General features: G+C 43.3%; 1 protein-coding gene across 2 annotated transcripts in view; it reads left to right on the forward strand.

Annotated features, from left to right (window-relative positions):
- Positions 1 to 5,997: 5,997 nt before the first annotated feature.
- Positions 5,998 to 20,423, forward strand: part of sugt1 (SGT1 homolog, MIS12 kinetochore complex assembly cochaperone) — a 79,606-nt gene continuing 65,180 nt past the window's right edge. The window contains exons 1-4 of one of the 2 annotated variants that reach the window (XM_033022302.1): positions 5,998 to 6,115; positions 6,220 to 6,268; positions 10,896 to 10,986; positions 11,461 to 11,530. In XM_033022302.1, coding sequence (XP_032878193.1) covers positions 6,102 to 6,115; positions 6,220 to 6,268; positions 10,896 to 10,986; positions 11,461 to 11,530 — 224 coding nt within the window. In that variant the 5' untranslated portion in view covers positions 5,998 to 6,101. The remainder of the gene's footprint in view (positions 6,116 to 6,219; positions 6,269 to 10,895; positions 10,987 to 11,460; positions 11,531 to 20,423) is intronic. The other variant, XM_033022301.1, reaches the window with a different exon arrangement.

The following is a 20,423-nucleotide window of genomic DNA, read 5'->3' on the forward strand; positions in this document are numbered from 1 at the left end:
TAAAATGTCTTCTTTGTACTCTTCTGATTTAGCTTATGCTTCTTTAAATGAAAGGTGGTCCAGGACAATGCTTTACTGGATATTCAATCAACCTTCCCGGAAGTCAGATGTTGTAAATCTATAATATAAATGGAAAGTGCTTGTAACACTCAGCAGGTCAGACTGCATCTGGGAAGAGAATAGGATTTGCATATCCACTCTGATCTATCCATCTGTGACCTGCTCTATTACAAGGAAGCTCTACTCAAGTTTAAGGAAATGCAGATGGACACAAAATGCTGGAGTAACTCAGTGGGTCAGGCAGCATCTCTGAATAGAAGTTAATGGGTGACTTTTTTTTGTCGAGACCCTTCTTGAGAAAATGCATCTCCTTTTCAATCTGGGCACATTGCAGTGATCTGGACCTAATTTTTAATTCCTAAACTTCAAGTGATGTGATCAGTCATCCATCTGTGGTATTAGTTCAGCATGTTTGATTTAATTCCCTTTTGTCTGCCTCTGGGGAGGGGAGAACGTGCCCAGCCTGACCTGCCGGACTTGCCTTCCTGCTCTGTATTTCACAACTCCTACATTCTTTTGTTTGTCCTTTTGTCTGTATTCTCTCACTGCTCCCATTTATTCACTGATCAGTCGATTGTGATTGCATTTTCTTGCCACAACCATACCAAGTTTACCCTATAAGCACATCCCATCCTCTCTACAGCGCAACAAACTTCTTTAGTTCCCTTACCAGTTCTGACATAGGGTCTTTCAATCTGAATTGTTAACTCTGTTTCCCTTCCCATAGATGGCCTGGCCTACTGAATAGCGCCTGAATTTTTTCAGTGACTTTCGATACACCCACCACCCTTTCTGTGAAAAGGTTACCTCTCAGATTCCTATTAAATCGTTTCCCCTTCACCTGAAACCTATGTCCTCTGGTCCTCGATTCACCTACTCTGAGAAAAAGACTCTGTGCATTTACCCGATCTATTCCACTCATGATTTTATGCACCTCTATAAGATCACCCCTCAACCTCATGAGCTTCAGGGAATAGAGTCCCAGCCTGCTCAGCCTCTCTCTATATCTCACACCCTCTAGTCCTGGCAACATCCTTGTAAATCCTCTCTGTACCCATTCCCGCTTGACAACATATTTCCTCTGGCATGGTGCCCAGAACTGAACACAATACTCTAAATGCGGTCTCACCAACATCTTATGTAACTGCAACATGACCTCTCATCTTCCATACTCAATACTGATGAAGGCCAATGTGCTAAAAGCATTTTTGGCCACCTTCGTCTTCTTCTTCTTCTTGCATATGGCGTGCACAGCCTAAAGTTGTTGGACAACTTGTTCTATTTGATCTTATTTGATTGTGCACGCCGGGTTGATTGCATTCGTCGAAACAGGGCGGACAACATGAAGGTTGCAATCTTCCACCCCATTTGACCACCTTATTTACCTGCGACTACACTCCTAGATCCCTCTGCTCTGCAAGTCCCCAGAGCCCTACTATTCATTGTGTGGGTCCTGCCCATGTTAGACTTCCTGGTGAGGATCCTACATCCACTCTCAACTACCTTCATCTCTTTGCCTCACAAACATCCCGAAAACTACAACATCATGTAATTCTGCAGCAAGAAATGTATTGCAGTTCAGCAGGTTGTTCCTGATATTGGTAATTTCACTACCGCACTCATAAAAAAAAAAAAAACCCTACACTCTTTAAAAACATCTAAAAATAGGTGCAGGAGTAGGTCATTTGGCCCTTCGAGCCAACAACGCCATTCAATATGATCATGGCTGATCATCTAAAATCAGTACCCCGTTCCTGCTTTTTCACTGTATCCCTTGATTCCTTTAGCCCTAAGAGCTAAATCTAATTCACTCTATAAAACATCCAGTGAATTGGCCTCCACTGCCTTCCGTGGCAGAGAATTCCAGATTCACAACTCTATGGGTGAAGATGTTTTTTCCTCATCTCAGTCCTAAATTACCTACCCATCATTCTTAAACTGTGACTCCTGGTTCTGGACTCCACCAACATCGGGAACATTTTTGCTGCATCTACCCTGGCCAATCCTTTAAGAATTTAAAATGTTTCTGTAATATAATAATAATAATAATGGATGGGATTTATATAGCGCCTTTCTAATACTCAAGGCGCTTTACATCGCATTATTCATTCACTCCTCAGTCACACTCGGTGGTGGTAAGCTACTTCTGTAGCCACAGCTGCCCTGGGGCAGACTGACGGAAGCGTGGCTGCCACCCTCTCATCCTTCTGAATTCCAGTGAATATAAACCCAGTCGACCCATTCTTTCATCATATGTCAGTCCCGCCATCCCGGAAATTAACCTGGTGAACCTACGCTGCACTCCAAGGGCCAGGAAGCAAGCGGGTAAGATCATCTCTGACCCGTCTCATGCTGGCCACAAACTCTTTGAAGCACTTCCTTCTGCAAGGCGGCTCCGGACTGTCAAAGTCGCCACAGCCGGACTTTTTTTTTCAACGAGCCCATAGAACAAATAGAACAAATTCAACTGTTTATCTGGATAAACAGGGTCTGATTAGGAACAGTCAACATGGATTTGTGCCTGGAAGGTCATGTTTGACTAATCTTCTTGAATTTTTTGAAGAGGTTACTAGGGAAATTGACGAGGGTAAAGCAGTGTATGTTGTCTATATGGACTTTAGTAAGGCCTTTGACAAGGTTCCTCATGGAAGGTTGGTTAAGAAGGTTAAACTGTTGGGTATAAATGCAGGAATAGCAAGATGGATTCAGCAGTGGCTGAATGGGAGAAGCCAGAGGGTAATGGTGGATGGCTGTTTGTCGGGTTGGAGGCAGGTGACTAGTGGGGTGCCTCAGGGATCTGTGTTGGGTCCTTTGTTGTTTGTCATGTACATCAATGATCTGGATGAAGGGGTGGTAAATTGGATTAGTAAGTATGCAGATGATACCAATATAGGGGGTGTTGTGGATAATGAAGAGGACTTCCAAAGTCTACAGAGTGATTTAGGCCATTTGGAAAAATGGGCTGAAAGATGGCAGATGGAGTTTAATGCTGATAAATGTGAGGTGTTACACCTTGGCAGGCCAAATCAAAATAGGACGTACATGATAAATGGTAGGGAATTGAAGAATACAGTTGAACAGAGGGATCTGGGAATAACCGTGCATAGTTCCTTGAAGGTGGAATCTCATATAGATAGGGTGGTAAAGAAAGCTTTTGGTATGCTAGCCTTTATAAATCAGAGCATTGAGTATAGAAGCTGGGATGTAATGTTAAAATTGTACAAGGCATTGGTGAGACCAAATCTGGAGTATGGTGTACAATTTTGGTCGCCCAATTATAGGAAGGATGTCAACAAAATAGAGAGAGTACAGAGGAGATTTACTAGAATGTTGCCTGGGTTTCAACAACTAAGTTACAGAGATAGGTTGAATAAGTTAGGTCTTTATTCTCTGGAGCGCAGAAGGTTAAGGGGGACTTGATAGAGGTCTTTAAAATGATGAGAGGGATAGACAGAGTTGATGTGATCAAGCTTTTCCCTTTGAGAATAGGGAAGATTCAAACAAGAGGACATGACTTCAGAATTAAGGGACAGAAGTTTAGGGGTAACATGAGGGGGAACTTCTTTACTCAGAGAGTGGTAGCGGTGTGGAATGAGCTTCCAGTGGAAGTGGTGGCGGCAGGTTCGTTGGTATCATTTAAAAATAAATTGGATAGGCATATGGATGAGAAGGGAATGGAGTGTTATGGTATGAGTGCAGGCAGGTGGGACTAAGGGAAAAAAGTTGTTCGGCACGGACTTGTAGGGCCGAGATGGCCTGTTTCCGTGCTGTAATTGTTATATGGTTATATGGTTATATGGAGCAGTAGCTCTACTCAACAACCAAGTCTGTAGCCTCCTTTTACTCTGGTATTTTATTTCATTGTTCATATGTTTAAATTATAATGCTTTATTCTCAATTGTTTACTGTATATTGTGTTGTTACTTGCGAGCAAATTCCTTGTATGTATACATACTTGGTTAATAAAATGTATTCAATTCAATAAGCGAGTTTGGTATTCCGACTGCGCATCCCCAGGTCATAGGTCACTCGCCATAAACATTGATGGTAACAGCAGCTGTGTACATATGGGCCTTCATTTCATCTGTATTTTCCAGCTTTGATTCTTCTAGGTCAGAAAATAATGCTTCCAAACTATGAATTAGTTGTATTTATTGTTCCTTTGTACAAGGCTAGGATGATTTTGTCGTTTGTATGGCATTATGCTTCAATGAGTGAGCAAGATCGTGCTGCTGCGTTTCGTCCGTAGTTGGGGTCGAGCACGGGTCTCCGGCGCTGAGGGCACTGTTGAGTTGCTGCTGGGCCGTCCCCGTCACCTTCTGGGTGTCCCGTCCCTATCCGGGGGCTGCCGGTGTCCGGGGTGGCCATGGGCAGGCGGACCGCCGGCCCAGGCTTACAGCCGGCGCAGGATGGAAGAGAGGGGGGAGGGGGGGGGGGAAGGGAAGGCGCTGGCTCCAGCTCAGCTCAGCTCTGGCTCGGGGAGCGTCGGCTGCGCCTCTCTCCTTGTCCAGTGGCTGTCAATTGGCCCCCTCGGTGCCGGCAGGGGCTGAGCGCCGGTCATCGGCGGGGATGCACATGGAGTGCTGCGGTGGCTCGGCGGGTCAGGAAACATCTCTGGAGAAGGGTCTCGACCCAAAATGTCACCCATTCCTTTTCTCCGGGGATGCTGCTGGTCCAACTGAGTTGCTGCAGAGTTTTATGTGTATCCCCGTTGATGGCTGATGGTCGGCTTTCGCCAGTGCCGGGGATGTTGGCCGGCGGCCGCTGGATAGGGCGGGGGGAGCGGGTTCCTCTGGATTTGGAGCGGGGGTTGGGCTGGAATTGGCGCTTCTTCTCCGCGCTGGCTGTGGGCCTGGGGCCGCCGGTGTCTCCGGCTGCCCCTTAGGCGGGGATGGGACACTCGGGAGGGATGGGGCGGCCCAGTGGCGATTCGGTAGCGTTTGCGGAGCCAGGGACCCGGGTTCAATCCTGGCTGTGGATGAGGCGCGGATCTGTGTGCACGCTCTCCGTTGTCTCCCACTCGCATCTGCCCCCTCTCTCTTGCTTGTTACTCCCCGCTCTCCCGCTACCTGGCACCCCGTTCCTCAGATTAAATATATTTTTACACATAAATTATGAATAAAGACAAGAATTTATTCTCAGAAGGTACACAAAATTGCTGGGGAAACTCAGCGGGTGCAGCAGCATCTATGGAGCGAAGGAAATAGGCGACGTTTCGGGCCGAAACCCTTCTTCAGACTCAGTTGATACAGCCAGCACTTTGTTCGCTTTTTCTTTATGGCGAATGACCATTGACAAATCCCATGATTCCTTGCGTTTTTCGGGAATACCGAACTCGCTTATTCAACGGCAATAATGTCCTTCCTCAAATTAGGAGACCAGTTATATGCGGTGATCTCTGCAGAGCAATGAGCCCCCACTTACACATGGTACACGACTCTTTCTGAGCCAACTGTTGCCTCCCCTCTGTGATTCCCCCTTCCCTCTAACTCTACGGAGAGGGGAGAGACAGAGGGATGGGGGGAAGAAAGAGGGATCGGGAGAGAGACGGGGAGGGAGGGAGGAGAGAGACGGGGGAGGGAGGAGGGGAGAGGGAGGGGGGGGGAGGAGAGGGAGAGGGGGGGGGGAGGAGAGGGAGAGGGAGGGGGAGGGGGAGGGGGAGGAGGGGCGGAAAGGAGAAGGGGGGGAGAGGAGAAGGGGGGGAGAGGAGAGGAGAGGGGGGAGAAGGGGGTGGGGTGGGGTGGGGAGGGGGGAGAGAGAGATAGAAAGAGAAAGGAAGGACGGGTCAATCCTCTATCCAGCGGCCCCCGGCTCCACTACAAAACGGCCGCTGGCACCCCTATAAAGATGGCCGCCGGCACCACTATAACGATGTCTACCCGCTCCTCTACAAACATGGCCGCCGGCACCTCTATAAAGATGGCCGCCCGCTCCTTTACAAACATGGCCGCCGCAGAGTAGGTTCAGCAGGTCCTTCCGCGCGTGCGCAGCGCTTGTGTTCTGGCTCCAGAAGTTTCCAATTCGTCGGCGGCGGCGGCGCAATGGCGGATGAGCGGTGAGTGCTCTCGTTTGGCCGTTTGCTCTGGCAGAGCAGTGTACAGCAGGCCCGGCGGCGTTGACAACAAGTGCTTTACTTTCTGACGTTTCTTCTTTTGACAGAGTTTTTACGGACGAATGTGTAGCCGAGTGCCCGGAGAAAGCTGTGGAGGTGAGACACCGTCTTGTGTGGGAAGGCGAGGGCCTCGGGCTCCAGCGCAGCCGGGGTTGGCGGTGAACACGGCCGCTGGCTCTTCCCATCTGCCAACTTGTCGAGGAATAACGGCCAGTACGCATTCGGGGCTGTAGAGTTACTGGATACGGCCTGGATACAGTCTGAAGAAGGGTCTCGACCCGAAGCGTCACCCATTCCTTCTCTCCAGAGATGCTGCCTGTCCCGCTGAATTACTCCAGCATTTTGTGTCTAGTCTTCCAGTTATTGCGAAGATCTCCTGCAGTGTTTCCGAGTTGGAAATTCCAGGATTTGGACTTAGGGTTGAGTGTGACTTGAAGGACTAATAAGATAGACACAAAATTGTAGGTAGTGGCGTTTCCACATTTTTAACTACCTTGCTTTTGGTCCAGTGTTTAATTGTCATGAAGAAAGCACAATGTACTGGGGAACTAATCTGATCGGTGGAGAGAATGGTAAAACAATGTTTCTGTCTGGGACCCTTCTGATTATAGAGGGAAAGAGAGAGAGGTGGGGGTGGGACAAAGTCTGGTAAGTGATGAATGGATACCTGTGTGGAGCCAGGAGATGACTGGCAGATGCGTGGAGTATGTGGCAAAGTTAGAGGTTAAAAAAAGACAAAGATATCAGATAAGGAAAGAAGAGGGAGGGATATTGGTGGAAGGCAACAGATGGGAAAAAGGGTGATGGAAGGAAGATGAGCAACCTGTGGATGAGAGATTAATATTATGAAGGAGGCAAAGAGAGCAGGGAGACTGCGATGGGATAGTGGGAGAAATGGGGGGGGGGAGAAACTGGAAAAAGGAGGGGGATTGTTACTTAAAATTAGATAATCCAGTGTTCATACTATTGGGTTGTAAACTGCCCAAGTCGATTATGAGGTGCTGTTCCTCTAGTTTACGTATGATCTTGGAGGAGGGGAGAGGAGTTAAAATACTTAGCAACTGGGAGATCCAACAGACCTTGGCAGACATAGCATGAAACTGTTCGGCGAAGCTGTCACCTAGTCTAAGCTTGGTATCGTGGATGCAACGGAGGCAACATTGGTAGTAATGAATGCATAGATGACATTAGAAAAAAGTGCACTTTAAAACTGTCAGAAGGACTGGTGAGCTCCCTGGATGGAGGGAAGAGGAAGATGCAGGGATAGGTGTTACATTTCGTACAATCGCAAGGGAAAGTAGCTGGGGAGAGGGTGGGTTAGATGGGAAGGAATGAGTTAACCAATGAGTTGAGGAAGGAGTGCCCTTTGCGGCAAGGGTTGGAGATGGGAAGATGTGATTGACGGTGTGATCACTTTTCAGGTGGCAAAAATATTGGAGATTAATGTGTTGGTTGTGGTAAGATTTCAGGAGGTAAAGTTTGCTACTTGCATTGGAAATCTCTGGATTCTTAAGATATCTTTTCAGGAGATGGATTTAAAGTTGCCATTGCTAGTACATGCTAGTAAGGTAGTGGTGATTACTAGCTGCTGTCCACTCATTTTGGCAGGAAGGACAGAAATGGCCCAAAGGCAAGATTGTGTCCTTTACGTTGGTACTCTAGTAAAGTTTGCATGTGTAACAAATGGAAGTAATTAATCCCTTCAAATTGGTAGCAAGATAATAATTTTACATTATTAGATAAGGTGTCTGATGGGAGAAAGAATGTTCAATTTACTTGTCACTTTACCAACCTGACCGAGAGTCGATATTTGCATCTTATAATTTGGTTCTGTTGGGTTGGATAAACGGGTATATTTTGAAATTTGAGCTTGGTATGAGATTCTGTAATTACAACCACAAATGTTGGTATCAATCAAATTATGACGTTAATTGATTGAAATGGACAATTGAGCTTAGTGAGTCTGCTTGCACGTGAATTAGGTATGTTGCAAAGCCTACCTGAAGCGTCTTTGAAAATCTTCCGCTGCGGGTGTGCGCGATTTTGGCGCCGTTTAGAGGGGGCGGGTTTAAAACGCGATTTTCTCTAGGCTGTTCAAATCGAAGATGTTCAGCCTAGTTAATTATTAACGAAAAATCGCTGGAAGACCCCGTCGCAAAGGCTATTATTAGGTTTAAAGGCCTCGTATAATAGTTATAGTAGTTTAAAAATCAATCTCTAAACCCGCGACTGCCGGCAACCGCAGGGTCTCATAAAGCAGATAGCAGAAGTTAGGTTGTATATTTTTACATTAAAAAGGGCTTCTAAACATCCCGTTATACAAAATTTAATATTGCGAGTAGCTCAATTTGGGCCCATTATATCGCGCAGTATTTTTCTGGGCATTTGGGGCACAAATCTACCGCAATGTGAACGTTCTAAACCAGCGCGTTCCACAGGGACCCACTAGAAAGCTGATTTAAATGGGCATTTATTTACAGCAATTAAACACTGAATTCCTTCCATTTGGTCTATAAATTAATGTAAATGAGATTTTAAAATCATGTTTTATTGTGAATTATTTGTGAATATTATTTGGACATTTAGGCTATTTTAAAATGTTAATAATTTATTAAGAAATGGATAGATGTTTAGATCTAGTAATTGAAGTCTGAAATTAGCTACAATTAGGTAACTAACTAATTATATGCTTTAATTTCAGGTCATCCAAGTAAGATTATTTTATATTTGTTTCAGAATGCTTCAATCTATGATAACTGAAAATTTCATTCAGTTCTCTTAATTTTTAAGGAAGTTATGGGCTTTTGACTGTTCACGATCACAACTTTTTTGTTATGTCCATAGAAAATCAATAGGGAACAAGATGCTCATTTCCGAGTATGAAAATGGCCATAACTTTTTAAATACTTGAGATATGAAAGTGAATTAGGTGTCAAATTAAACTTATTTTTATGCTTTATCTGATGGGATAAATTACAGACTTGATTTTTAAAATCTCAAAATTTTGTAACATTGCTACGTGAATGGGGTACTAATCTGGTTTGCTTGAAGCTACAAGTTTTCTACGGATGCACCTCCCCACAGAAGAAACTGAATTTCTTGACTTGGTGGACACTTATGGACAAGGGCCACTGTCCGTAAATAAGCGCTCACCATTTAAGAAGCTTTCTCCGAGCATTATGATTCTTTTGGGGCATTTTTACTTCGGTGATCTGTGAAAAAAGAATCTTTAATGCAGATTTTATTTTAATTGAAAGGATGAAATGTGACAAAGGAGTTGAGATTGTAGTCAAGTCGGACATCATTTTATTGAATGGTACAACCGTTTGAGAGGCCGAGAGGTCTGCTTCTGGTTCATATGTAAGAGGAAGTGATTGATGGCTTTGCATATCAAGGGTAAGGCAGGGGAGATGAGAGTTGGAGTTGTTTCTGTACTTGGATAATATTGCTTGTGAATTTGTGCTTGATGGCATTTGAAATTGATAATTCTTCCTGTGACTCCCTGAGTGGCGGATGAAAAGGGAATTATAGAGCCTGTTAATGGACATATGGATGGCAAAGCATCGAGTTTCCATTATGCAGCCATGTAAATCTACATTCCATGTTGGCTTCATGGTCTTTGAAGATGACTATCACTATGTGGAATGATGTGGAACATGCAGCTTTTCTTTGCAGTGAGCAATTGTGATGGTGGTGGTATTGTAAGTAGTTCTCGCCCTTTAGTCTCTGTTACTCGTATTCTAATAGATCCCTATGTGTAATATCTCTGCCATAGAATCGCAGTAGCTCTTTCATATTTTGATTTTTTTCATCCGCCTCATTTATCAATCTGACGATGTATTGGTGTTTTAATTAATATCTCCTATTGAAGTTGCATGGATGCTTCCACATAGTATAATTGTTGCAAGGTTTACATAGAACATAGAATAGCACATCACAGGAACAGGGCCTTCAGCTCACAATGTCTGTACCGAACATAATGCTAAGACTAACCCTAGCTGTCTCCGCTTAACCCATATGTCCCTATTCTCTGCATATCCATTATTAGACTTTAAGGAAGTTGGGAAGTGATGCTCTGGTAAAAGATTAGCTATGATCTTATGCAGATGATGGGTTTAGAGGTATGTGGGCCAAATGCTGGCAAATGGGACTAGCCCAGTATGCCAATTTGGTCGGTTTGAACTAGGTGGTTCAAAGGGACTGTTTCCATGGTATTTATCTCTGACTATGAATGGCAGAGTAGGCAATAGGGACTGAAGGGTCTGCTCTTACCTTTCAATTGACTTTCAAAAGCTTCAGCAGTGGGTTAGTCATCATGGATTATCAGGTCATTATGGAACAAACTCTTTTAAGAAAGGCAAATACTCTTGCTTTGTTGTCTAAATTCAGGAGCCTGAATACTATAACGTCCAGATTCAGGAACAGCTTATCCCCACAGCCATTAGACAATTAAACACTACAACCTCCAATAAGTTCTGAACTACATAGACTTCATAGACTATTATTGCACTGTGTATGTGTGTGTGTCTGTGTGTCGTTTATTATATTTACAGTGTATTTCATAGTTCTATCTGGAACATATGACAATAAAACACTGTTGACTCTTGAAGTTTTATGTTAGATTTTTAATTTGGCGAGATTTTTTTTCACGCTAGACCATTAGGATTTTGTTTACCGTGCTGTTGCTAAGCTGCATTGTTCATGGATTTGTTTATTCTTCCAGGCGTTGAATGCAGCAGTGGAACTGGATTTGAATGTTGCAGAAAATTATTGCCAAAGAGCCTATGCACATATATTGCTTCGGAATTACAAAGGTGTGTTTAATATACGATGAAGATTGCATCCTCACTAAGGCTTATTGATTAAGATGGTCTTTTGGTGAAGGGCAGGGGAGAGACAAATTGCATTCAGGATGTCGATTTATAGGCTAGCCTCCTTGGATTTTATTGTTGTGCAATTAATATGGATAGCGATATCAAGTGGTGTGCCATAGGATTGCACATTGTTAATATGTTACTGACACCTATTTTTAGTCTAATTGAAAACCAGCCAATGACATTAAGGATTGTTGTGATAAATTCTTGCAATATGGACATTTTAAAACTGTTATTAAGAAAACAAAATAAATAGGTTTTCTTTGTTTAAAATAGCAAAATGCTGCATCTATTCTCAGTCTAAATAGCCTGCAAAAATAGCATTTTCAGGAACATGGCTTGGACTTTTTAAATTAAAATGATAATTGGAAAAATAAATGAATGTGATATCAAATTGCCTTTCTTGCTTTGTAGAGGTTGTGAAAGACGCCAGCAAAGCCCTCGAGTTGAAACCAAACTATGCTTTAGCACATCTTAGGAAAGGGTGAGTATGTTTTGTTTTGCATACTGCTTATAATTTACTTTATATCACATCCCACTTGTTCATCTGAACTGTTTGGATGAATTGATTCATTGGCATAACATGGTAATTTAATGTACTTGGAATGTTGGTCCTACCGTACAATAATTTCCCTGTTTACAAATGCTGATTTAAAAATTAATGTTATGCAGTCAATACTTTGAGGTGTGTATTTTCATTTTGCATAGTTTTTTTAACTTTAATACACTACACACTGCATGCTCCCTGTGCAGGAATACAGTATTGAAGTGCCATTAATGCGTTTCTACCATAATAAAATGCTCATCAATGATAAACAGGCATGGCTGTACTTAGAATCAACTGATCAAGTGCGCATGATTGTTGAATGTAGGCATTTTTTAAAATTAAAGATAGAATGGAAATGATTAAAATTTGTCTCCGAGAGAAATTGCTGGTGGAGGTATGTCAGTATAAATTTAAAGAAACAAACAGGAAATGATGAACAAAATGAATAAAAAGTTATCTTGTCAGAGAAATACAACTTTTTACTGTGACAGCCACATTACTTATAATTTAGCCAGAGCATGCTGATAGCGATTGATGGTTGTTCGGAGAACTGCCAAATGGCATCAGTGCATGCAGCAGCATGTTGTAGTTCACATGTGGAAAGGTCCGGAGCCTGCAGGTCTTGAACCTGTTGGAGTTCAAATCTGCTTATCAGCCATAGCTGCTGTAACAAGCATTGCCCTATTCATTTTAGTCATAGCCAACTATTTATTTGAATAAGTTAGATAGCTTTTTAAATTATTTTCTTTTTTCAACTCTTACTCAATATCCTTGTATTTTAACTTGCTATAATTTTATTGTTTTAATTTGGACTATATTTTTGAACTATTTTTGAACATTAGATCCAGGCCAATTATATTTGCTTGTGGTAGTCACTTATGAGCACAAATTGATTTAAACATTTTATTGATATATTTCAAATGTTTAGAAAGCCCAAGGTCTCTTTAATGCCTGATCTGATGAATAGAAAGGCATTACTATCACTATTATTTGGAGTTTTCCTTGGATATACTAGCTACCCAAAAACAAATTGAGTTGATTCGCTTCGAGGCTTGACTAATTGTGAGTCCTTAGGTGGATGTGGTGTTTCATTTAATTTATTGGCATCAAAGATTTGAAGCTTCTATTACTTGATATGCTCAAGTGATTAGTCTTCACTTTTTTGTTTAGTTAAAGTGATATGTTTGTAGCCAGCAAGATCAAATTTCAGTGCCTTTGAGAAGATGGTAGCGAGATGCTTTCTGAACCACTGCAGTCCATGTGAAAGTACTTTCACAGTGAAGGAATAGGTACAGAAAATCAAGGACACTACAAATGTTAGAAATTGGAAATCTGAAGCATAAACAAAATGCCAACATTAAGCAGGTTAGGCAGCATCCATGGAAGAGGAAACAGTTAATATCTTAGGTCATAGGCCCTTCAACAAAATTTTGATTGTTTCTTCTTCCACGGATTCTGTCTGACCTGAGTTTTTTTCCGGTTTCTATTAAAATAATATTTTAAATGGCTTTAATTTGGAGAATTGGCAGGTCTCCTTGATGCCTTTTTATTCCTGTCCTTGTGCATATGACAATGTGTACCAGTAACTGCTCTAGTAGTCAGGAGTAAGAAATGTTTGTAGAAATATGTAATATCTAGTCAACTGAAATCTATATGGTTCACACCAAAGCTCTGTAGGTCCTTTGAAAATGCCTATATAATATTTTCTATTTTAGGAATTATGTTCTCACTATGAAATTCAGTTCAGTACAAAAATTAGACCCTGGGAAGTGAGTTCATCCTTCCTATAAAATGACATTGTGTTAATATTTTTCTTTTTCTGATTATAGTATTGATCAGAGAATTGTATCACAAAAATTTGGTAAACTTGTGCAGTTTGGAGTAGTGAGAGGATGGCATGGACCAGATAACGGGGATCATTGATGATAGATGCCACTTTCTTGAAGCAGCACCGCATGTAGTTGCATGGAATGGAGTGGAGGGTTTTACCCACATTGGACCACTCTCTGCAGCTTCTCTGGGTCCTTGTGAATTGAAATTGTAGTACCAAGTTCTAATCCAATCGGTCAGAATACTTTCAACAGCACATCTGTACAAATTTGTTAGAGTATTCGGAGACATGCTCAAAGTAGAGGCGCTGTGGTTCAGTCTTCATGATTCCTCAATAATTTTTCCATAACGTATATTTCCATACCTGTGCACTAATTTTTAATAGCCATATTATTGGGTCATCGATTGTTCTCGCAGTATGACGATTGACATTTTGGGTTATTCGCATCCCTTTGCAACAGGATCCTCGATTTCTTCATCAACAGAATGGCATTGGTACGAATTGTCTACAATAGTTTCTCCTCGACAACTAACAGCACAGGCAGCTCAAGGCTGTGTGCTCAGTCCCCCGGTCTACTCGTTCTATACCCATGACTATAGCCGGTCACAGTTCCAACTCCATCTTTAAATTTGCTGACTATGTCTCTATTGTTGAACGAATTATAGGTAATGTTGAGTCGGATTGTAGGAGGGAAATCGATCATTAGATGGGTACCAGAACAACAACTTTGCTCTTGACGTCAGCAAGACCAAGGAGCTGATTCTTAATTTTAGGAGGATCCACGAACGTGTCATCATCGACAGGTCGGTGGTGTCAGCAACTTCAAGGTCCTGGGCTTGCATATCTCTGAAGATCTGTCCTGGACCCAGCACATTGATGCAATCATAAAGAAAGCCTCTACTTTCTTAGAAGATTGAGGAGATTTGATATGTCCACAAATCCTCTCTTAAACTTATACATGTGTACAGTAAAGAGCATATTAACTGTCAGCATCGCGGCCTGGTTTGTCAACTCGAATGCCCAGGAATGTAAGAACATCCAGAAAGTGGTGGACACTGTGCAGACCATCACAGGTATTGTCTTCCTCGCAATCAAAGGGAACTACCTCAAACAGGCAGCCAACATCATTAAGGATCCACACCACCCTGGCCACACTTTCTTTTCACTCCTGCCATCGGGAAGAAGGTATAGGACTGAAAACCTCTTGGTTCATGAACAGCTTCTTCCCAACAGCCATCAAACTACTGAATGCTACAAGCACCAACAGATCTTTGAACTACAAACTCTTCATTGCACTAGAGACTTTGGGTTCTTGTTTTGTTTTCCACTAAGACCTCTTATTTATTTAACTTTTTTTGTTTGATATTTATGTTATCGAGCACCGTGTTTACAGACCTGTAATGCTGCTGCAAATAAGTTCTGTTTCAGTACATATTACAATTAAACACTCTTGACTCTTAATTCAAACTACCTGTATCCACCTTAAAGGATGCGCAAGTGTCAGACCTGCAACCACCAGTACAATTTTCCTTGTATACAGTGATAGGCTTGCGTCCACTTGCACAACACCCCTTGTTCAACCCTGGTCATTCCTCCTCCTTCCTGCTCCCAACTTGCAGATTCTTTAAAGTGCGCACCATCAGACTCAAGAACAGCTTCTTCCCCTCGGTTATCAGGCTTCTGAACGGTCTTTCCATAAGCTGTTCCATTTTCCTCTACCCCATTGCAGACAATGGACTTTGTCTATGGAACTGATGTATTATAATGCTAAGAACTGTGTTCTGCATGCTGCATCTTCCCGTTTGCACTACCTATAGTACTTGAGTTTGACTTGACTTGATTATATTTATGTTTAGTATCTGATCTAATTGGATACCATGCAAAGCAAAAATGTCACTATGTTAGTACATATGGCAATAATAACCTAAACATATTTACAATGTTGGCTTGTATCCATCCGTGTTGTAGTTATACAGTTACAACCTCCATCTAACTGTACTGTACTCTGTGACAGAGGCTCTGCGGTCTAGAGCTAGAGATATCAGTATAGAAACAGGCTGTTTGGTCCAACTTGCCTATGCCAACCATTATGCCCCGTCTATGCTAATCCTACCTGCCCGTGTTTGGCTCGTATCCCTCTAAAACGTTCCAATCCATATTCTGTCCAAATGTCTTAAATGTTGTTATAGTACTGTCTCAGCTATCTCCTCTGCAGGCACGCGCCGTGAGTAATTACTCGGGTTAAACCGCGCATGCGCAGATTGTTCTCTCCGTAAAAATAAAAAATAAAAATAACAATTCAATTTGCCCAAGGTTTCCAAATCTCCTTCATTTTTTAATTACTGAATGGGTGGGGGATGGAGGATGAAGGCAGGTGGAGAGATGGTGGGGGAAAAACGGGAGCACACCGGGACAAGTTGAATCCATTGTCATCTTATTGAATGACAATACTTGTTCAGGGGACCAATTGGAGGGAGAGTTCCTTTCACAGCGTGTGGAGAGTCTGTACCAGGAGTTAAAGTTGCGGGGAAGCCGGAGTGTTGAGAAGGAGGGGGTTGGAGACCATGTCAGTAACTTACTCACTCACCGCTGCCGCAGCGCTCCGGGCACGGACAGAAGAACTGGCCGCCACTTCCGGGGAAGGAAGCAGCTCGGGTGGCTGCGAGCGGCCGTTGGATCTGGACAGCAGAACTGCCCGCCACTTCTGCTGGCCTGCTCACCTCTAGCAGTGCTCTCTGACTGAACATCTCTCACCTGCTGCTCACCGGCTTCGCTCATGTCAGCAGCTTCCTGCAAATCCTTAAATTCCCACAGCCGAGTAATCTCAATCGCACATTCGGAATTTAAGGATTTGCGGGAAGCGGCTGACATGAGTGAGGCCGGCGAGCGGCAGGAGAGAGGTTTTCAGATGAAGAGCATTGCCAGAGATGAGCGGGGACCGGCAGAAGGGGCTGTCCGGTCCCGGTGGCCGCTCGCAGCCACCCAAGCTTATTCACTCCCCGGCCACAATGCGGTGGCTCCGTGCCCGGTTCTTGATTCCTTGGGTAAATGACTGAACATTCAACCTATCTATTTCCGTCATGATCTTATATCTGAACGGTCCTGTAATATCACCCCTCGGCCTCATGCGCGCCAAGGAATAAAATCGTAGCCTGCTCAACTTCTCCTTACAGCTCTGACCCTCAAGTCCTGGCAACATCCTCGGAAATCATCTCTGCCCTCTTTCCACCTTAACAATATCCTTCCTCTAGCAGAGTAAAATCAGCCAGGAGATTGGACAAGACATAACAGGTTCCCGTGTCCCAACCTCACTTTGGTCACTGGTCATATAGAGTCATACAATGTGGAAATGGGCCCTTCAGCCCAACTTGCCCATAGTGACTAACATGTCCTATCTACACTAATCCCACACCTGTATTTTGCCCATATCCCTCTAAACATGTCCTATCCATGTACCTGTCTAATTGCTTCTTAAACGTTGCAATAGTCCTTGCCTTAACTTCCTCTTCTGGCAACTCGTTCCATACACCCACCACCCTTTGCGTGGAAAAGTTACCCCTCAGATTCCTATCAAATCCTTCCCCCTTCACATTAAACCTATGCCGTCTGGTTCTCGATTATCCCACTCTGGGCTAGAGACTCTGCATGTCTACCTGATCTATTCCTCTCATGATTTTATATACCTCTATAAGATCACCCCTTATCCTCCTGCGCTCCAGGGAATGGAGTCCCAGCCAGCTCAGCCTTTCCCTGTAGTTCAGACCCTTGAGTCCTGGCAACATCCTTGAAGATCTTCTCTGCACCTTTTCCAACTTAACAACATATTTCCTGTAACATGATGCCCAAAACTGTACACAATACTCTAAATGCAGCCTTACCGACGTCTTGTATAGCTACAACATGACTTCCCAACTTCTATACCCAATACTCTGACTGATGAAGACCAATATGCCAAAAGCTTTCTTGACCACCTCGTCTACCTGTGACCCACTTTCAAAGAACTATGTTACCTAAACTCCTAGATCCCTCTGCTCTACAACACTCCCCAGAGCCTTGCCATTCACCGTGTAGGGCCTTCTCACATTAGACTTTCCAAAATGCAACTGTTATTTCTGTATTAAATTCCATCAACCATTCCTCAGCCCACCTGGCCAACCAATCAAGATCCTGACGCAATTTTTGACATACGTGATCTTTATCTGCAATACCACCCACTTTTGTATTATCTGCAAACTTGCTAATCTAGCCATGTACATTCTCATCCAAATCAATGATAAAGATGACAAACAGTAATGGGCCCAGCACCGAACCCTGAGGCGCAGGCCTCCAGTCCGAGAAGCAACCTTCCACCATCACCCTCTGTTTCTTCGATGAAGCCAATTTTCTATCCATTCAACTATCTCTCCTTGGATCCCATGTGATCTAACCTTCCAGAGTAGCCTACTACATGCAACCTTATCGAATGCTTGCTGAACTCTATATATACTGCATCCACAGCTCTGCCCTCATCAACCTTTTTGGTCACGTCTTAAAAAACAAAACAAATCAGAGTCGTGAGACACTACATCCCACATGCATACGCTCGCTCGTGTGTCAGACGACGTTCTGCTATCGCTTTGCCACAGCCAGTGCTACATCTGTGCCTCTGCGGAGATCGTCCGCAGTGCATGCCTCTCCTCCACAAGTCAGTTGGTGGGCCATTGGCTGTACCTCTCTACAGTTGCACTTGTCAGAGTCCGAGAAGCCCCACTTCTTCAGGTTGAGTCCGCAACGTTCCACTCCAGTTTAGGGCTTTCCAGGTAGTATAAGGCAGGTGGTGTCCTGGTGCCATCTGTTGTTTGGTTTTGGTGCCTGGCACGATTGGCTCTAGTTCCATGAAGCTGTTCCGACTCTTCAAGCGTTTCTTGGCATGTTGGTGATTGTGCAAGGGGTGATGGGGGTCTGTGTCCGCATTGAAGTGTTCTACTGCAGCTGCCCGATCAAGTCTTCGAGATGGTTCGTCGATGCCTGCCAGCTCGTACAGATGTTCAATCTTTGTCGGCTTCAGGCATCCTGTGGTTTTCCTGCAGACAGTGTTGAGTGCAGAGTCCACCTGGCATGCATGTTTAGAGCGGCTCGTTGTTAGACGACAACAAAGCCATGCTAACTATTCCTTATCATCGAAATGCATGTATATCCTATCCCTCAGAATACTCTACAGTAACTTTACGACAACAGATATTAAGCTTACTGGCCTATAGTTCCCAGTCCTTTCCCTACAGCCCTTCTTGAATAGAGGCACAACATTTGCCTCCATCCTGTTTTCCGGCACCTTTCCTGTATTTAATGACGACTTGTAAATTTCAGCCAGGGCTCCTGCAATTTCCCCTAGTTTCCCACAGTATCTAATTCAGCCCGGGAAATTTGTCTAACTTCATACATGTCAGGACCTTCAGCACAGACTGTAACACTGACTGCTCTTAAGACCCTTCCATTGACTGTCCTGCTGTCTTTTTCTACTTAAAAACAGAGGAGAAATACTAATTGAAGACCTTGTTCATCTCCTGTGGCTCCACACAGAGTTGACCGTTTTGATTCCTGAGAAGTCCCACTCTCCCTCTGGTTACTCTTTTTTTTCCCTTATGTTCTTATAAAATAAAATAATTTGGGATTATCCTTAATGCTATCTCCTGTCCCCTTTTCGCCCTACTGATTTCCTTTTTTTAGATTGCTCCATAGTTCCCGAAATTCCTCCTGGGATACACTTCATCCCAGCTGCATATGCCTGTCCCGTGCCTCGTTCTTCCTCTTGACCAAAGCCTCAATTTCTTCGTCATACAAGCTTCCATTTGTCTGCCTGCCTTGGCCTTCACTCTTAACAGGGATGTGCATGTCCTGAGCTCTTGTCAGCACAGTTTTAAAAACATCTCACTTTCCTGACGTTTCTTTTCCTTCAAACTTGAGCCAGTCCCTCCTCATACCATCAAAATTGGCCTGGTGCCTAGCCCAATCTGGTTCTGGATCCAGTTTTGTTTTCACGGTGTTTCTGATTATTCTCTTGGCTGCCATACGTTGGAGCCAATTTCCTGCTTTGGATTTCCAGCCTCTTCCAGTGCTTATTCTAATCATTGTGTGGTGCTGGTTGTTTCAGATCTCAATTACCTTGGCAGCAACGCCATCAGATACACCTTTTAAGGTTTTGGGGTATCCCTGGAGAATCCCATCTATGCTCCGACAGTGTTTTGTTGGATGTACGAGTTAAAATAGGAGTCCCATTTCAAAATGATGCAGGATTGTCAATTTTCCTTTGAGGCAGACATTTCTCTGTCATGTGGATTATTGCATTATCACAAGATGGAAAGCATGCCAAGGCCATGACTTGAATTGAGAAAACTATGGTAGAGACTTGATGCATATTGTTCAGTAATTATATAGACATATACTGATCTAAACAAGAAAATTATGACCAGGGAAAATTACCAAATAAGAAATAAAAATCTAAATAGAATCTGTACATTCCTTTAAAAGTCAGTGAGCTAGATTTTCTTTTGTGGCAAACTACCCAAGATTGAAATGGTAAGTGTGATCTTAAACCTTTCTGGAACTCTGGTTAGCCTGCTCACTTAAAGTGTCTTGATCACACAAAAACGCATTGACAGTGGGTTAAGATGCTCCTCGACACCCAACTGACTGCCAGCGCTGTAAGGACTAGAAAGACTTCTGGATGTCTCTAAAATTCAGAAAAATACATTACCTTCAAACTCAAGAATTAAAAAATAACACCTATGTTTGTGCTAAATAATCAAATACAGTGCACTCCATAATGTTTGGGCCAAAGACCCATCATTTATTTATTTGCCTCTATTCCACAATTTGAGATTTGTAATAGAAAAAAATCACGTGGTTAAAGTGCACATTGTCAGATTTTATTAAAGGGTATTTTTATACATTTTGGTTTCACAATGTAGAAATTACAGCTGTGTTTATACATAGTCCGCCCCCCCCCCCCCTCCCCCTCCA

Source organism: Amblyraja radiata, chromosome 6, assembly GCF_010909765.2.
Source record: "Amblyraja radiata isolate CabotCenter1 chromosome 6, sAmbRad1.1.pri, whole genome shotgun sequence".
Lineage (NCBI taxonomy): Eukaryota > Metazoa > Chordata > Chondrichthyes > Rajiformes > Rajidae > Amblyraja > Amblyraja radiata.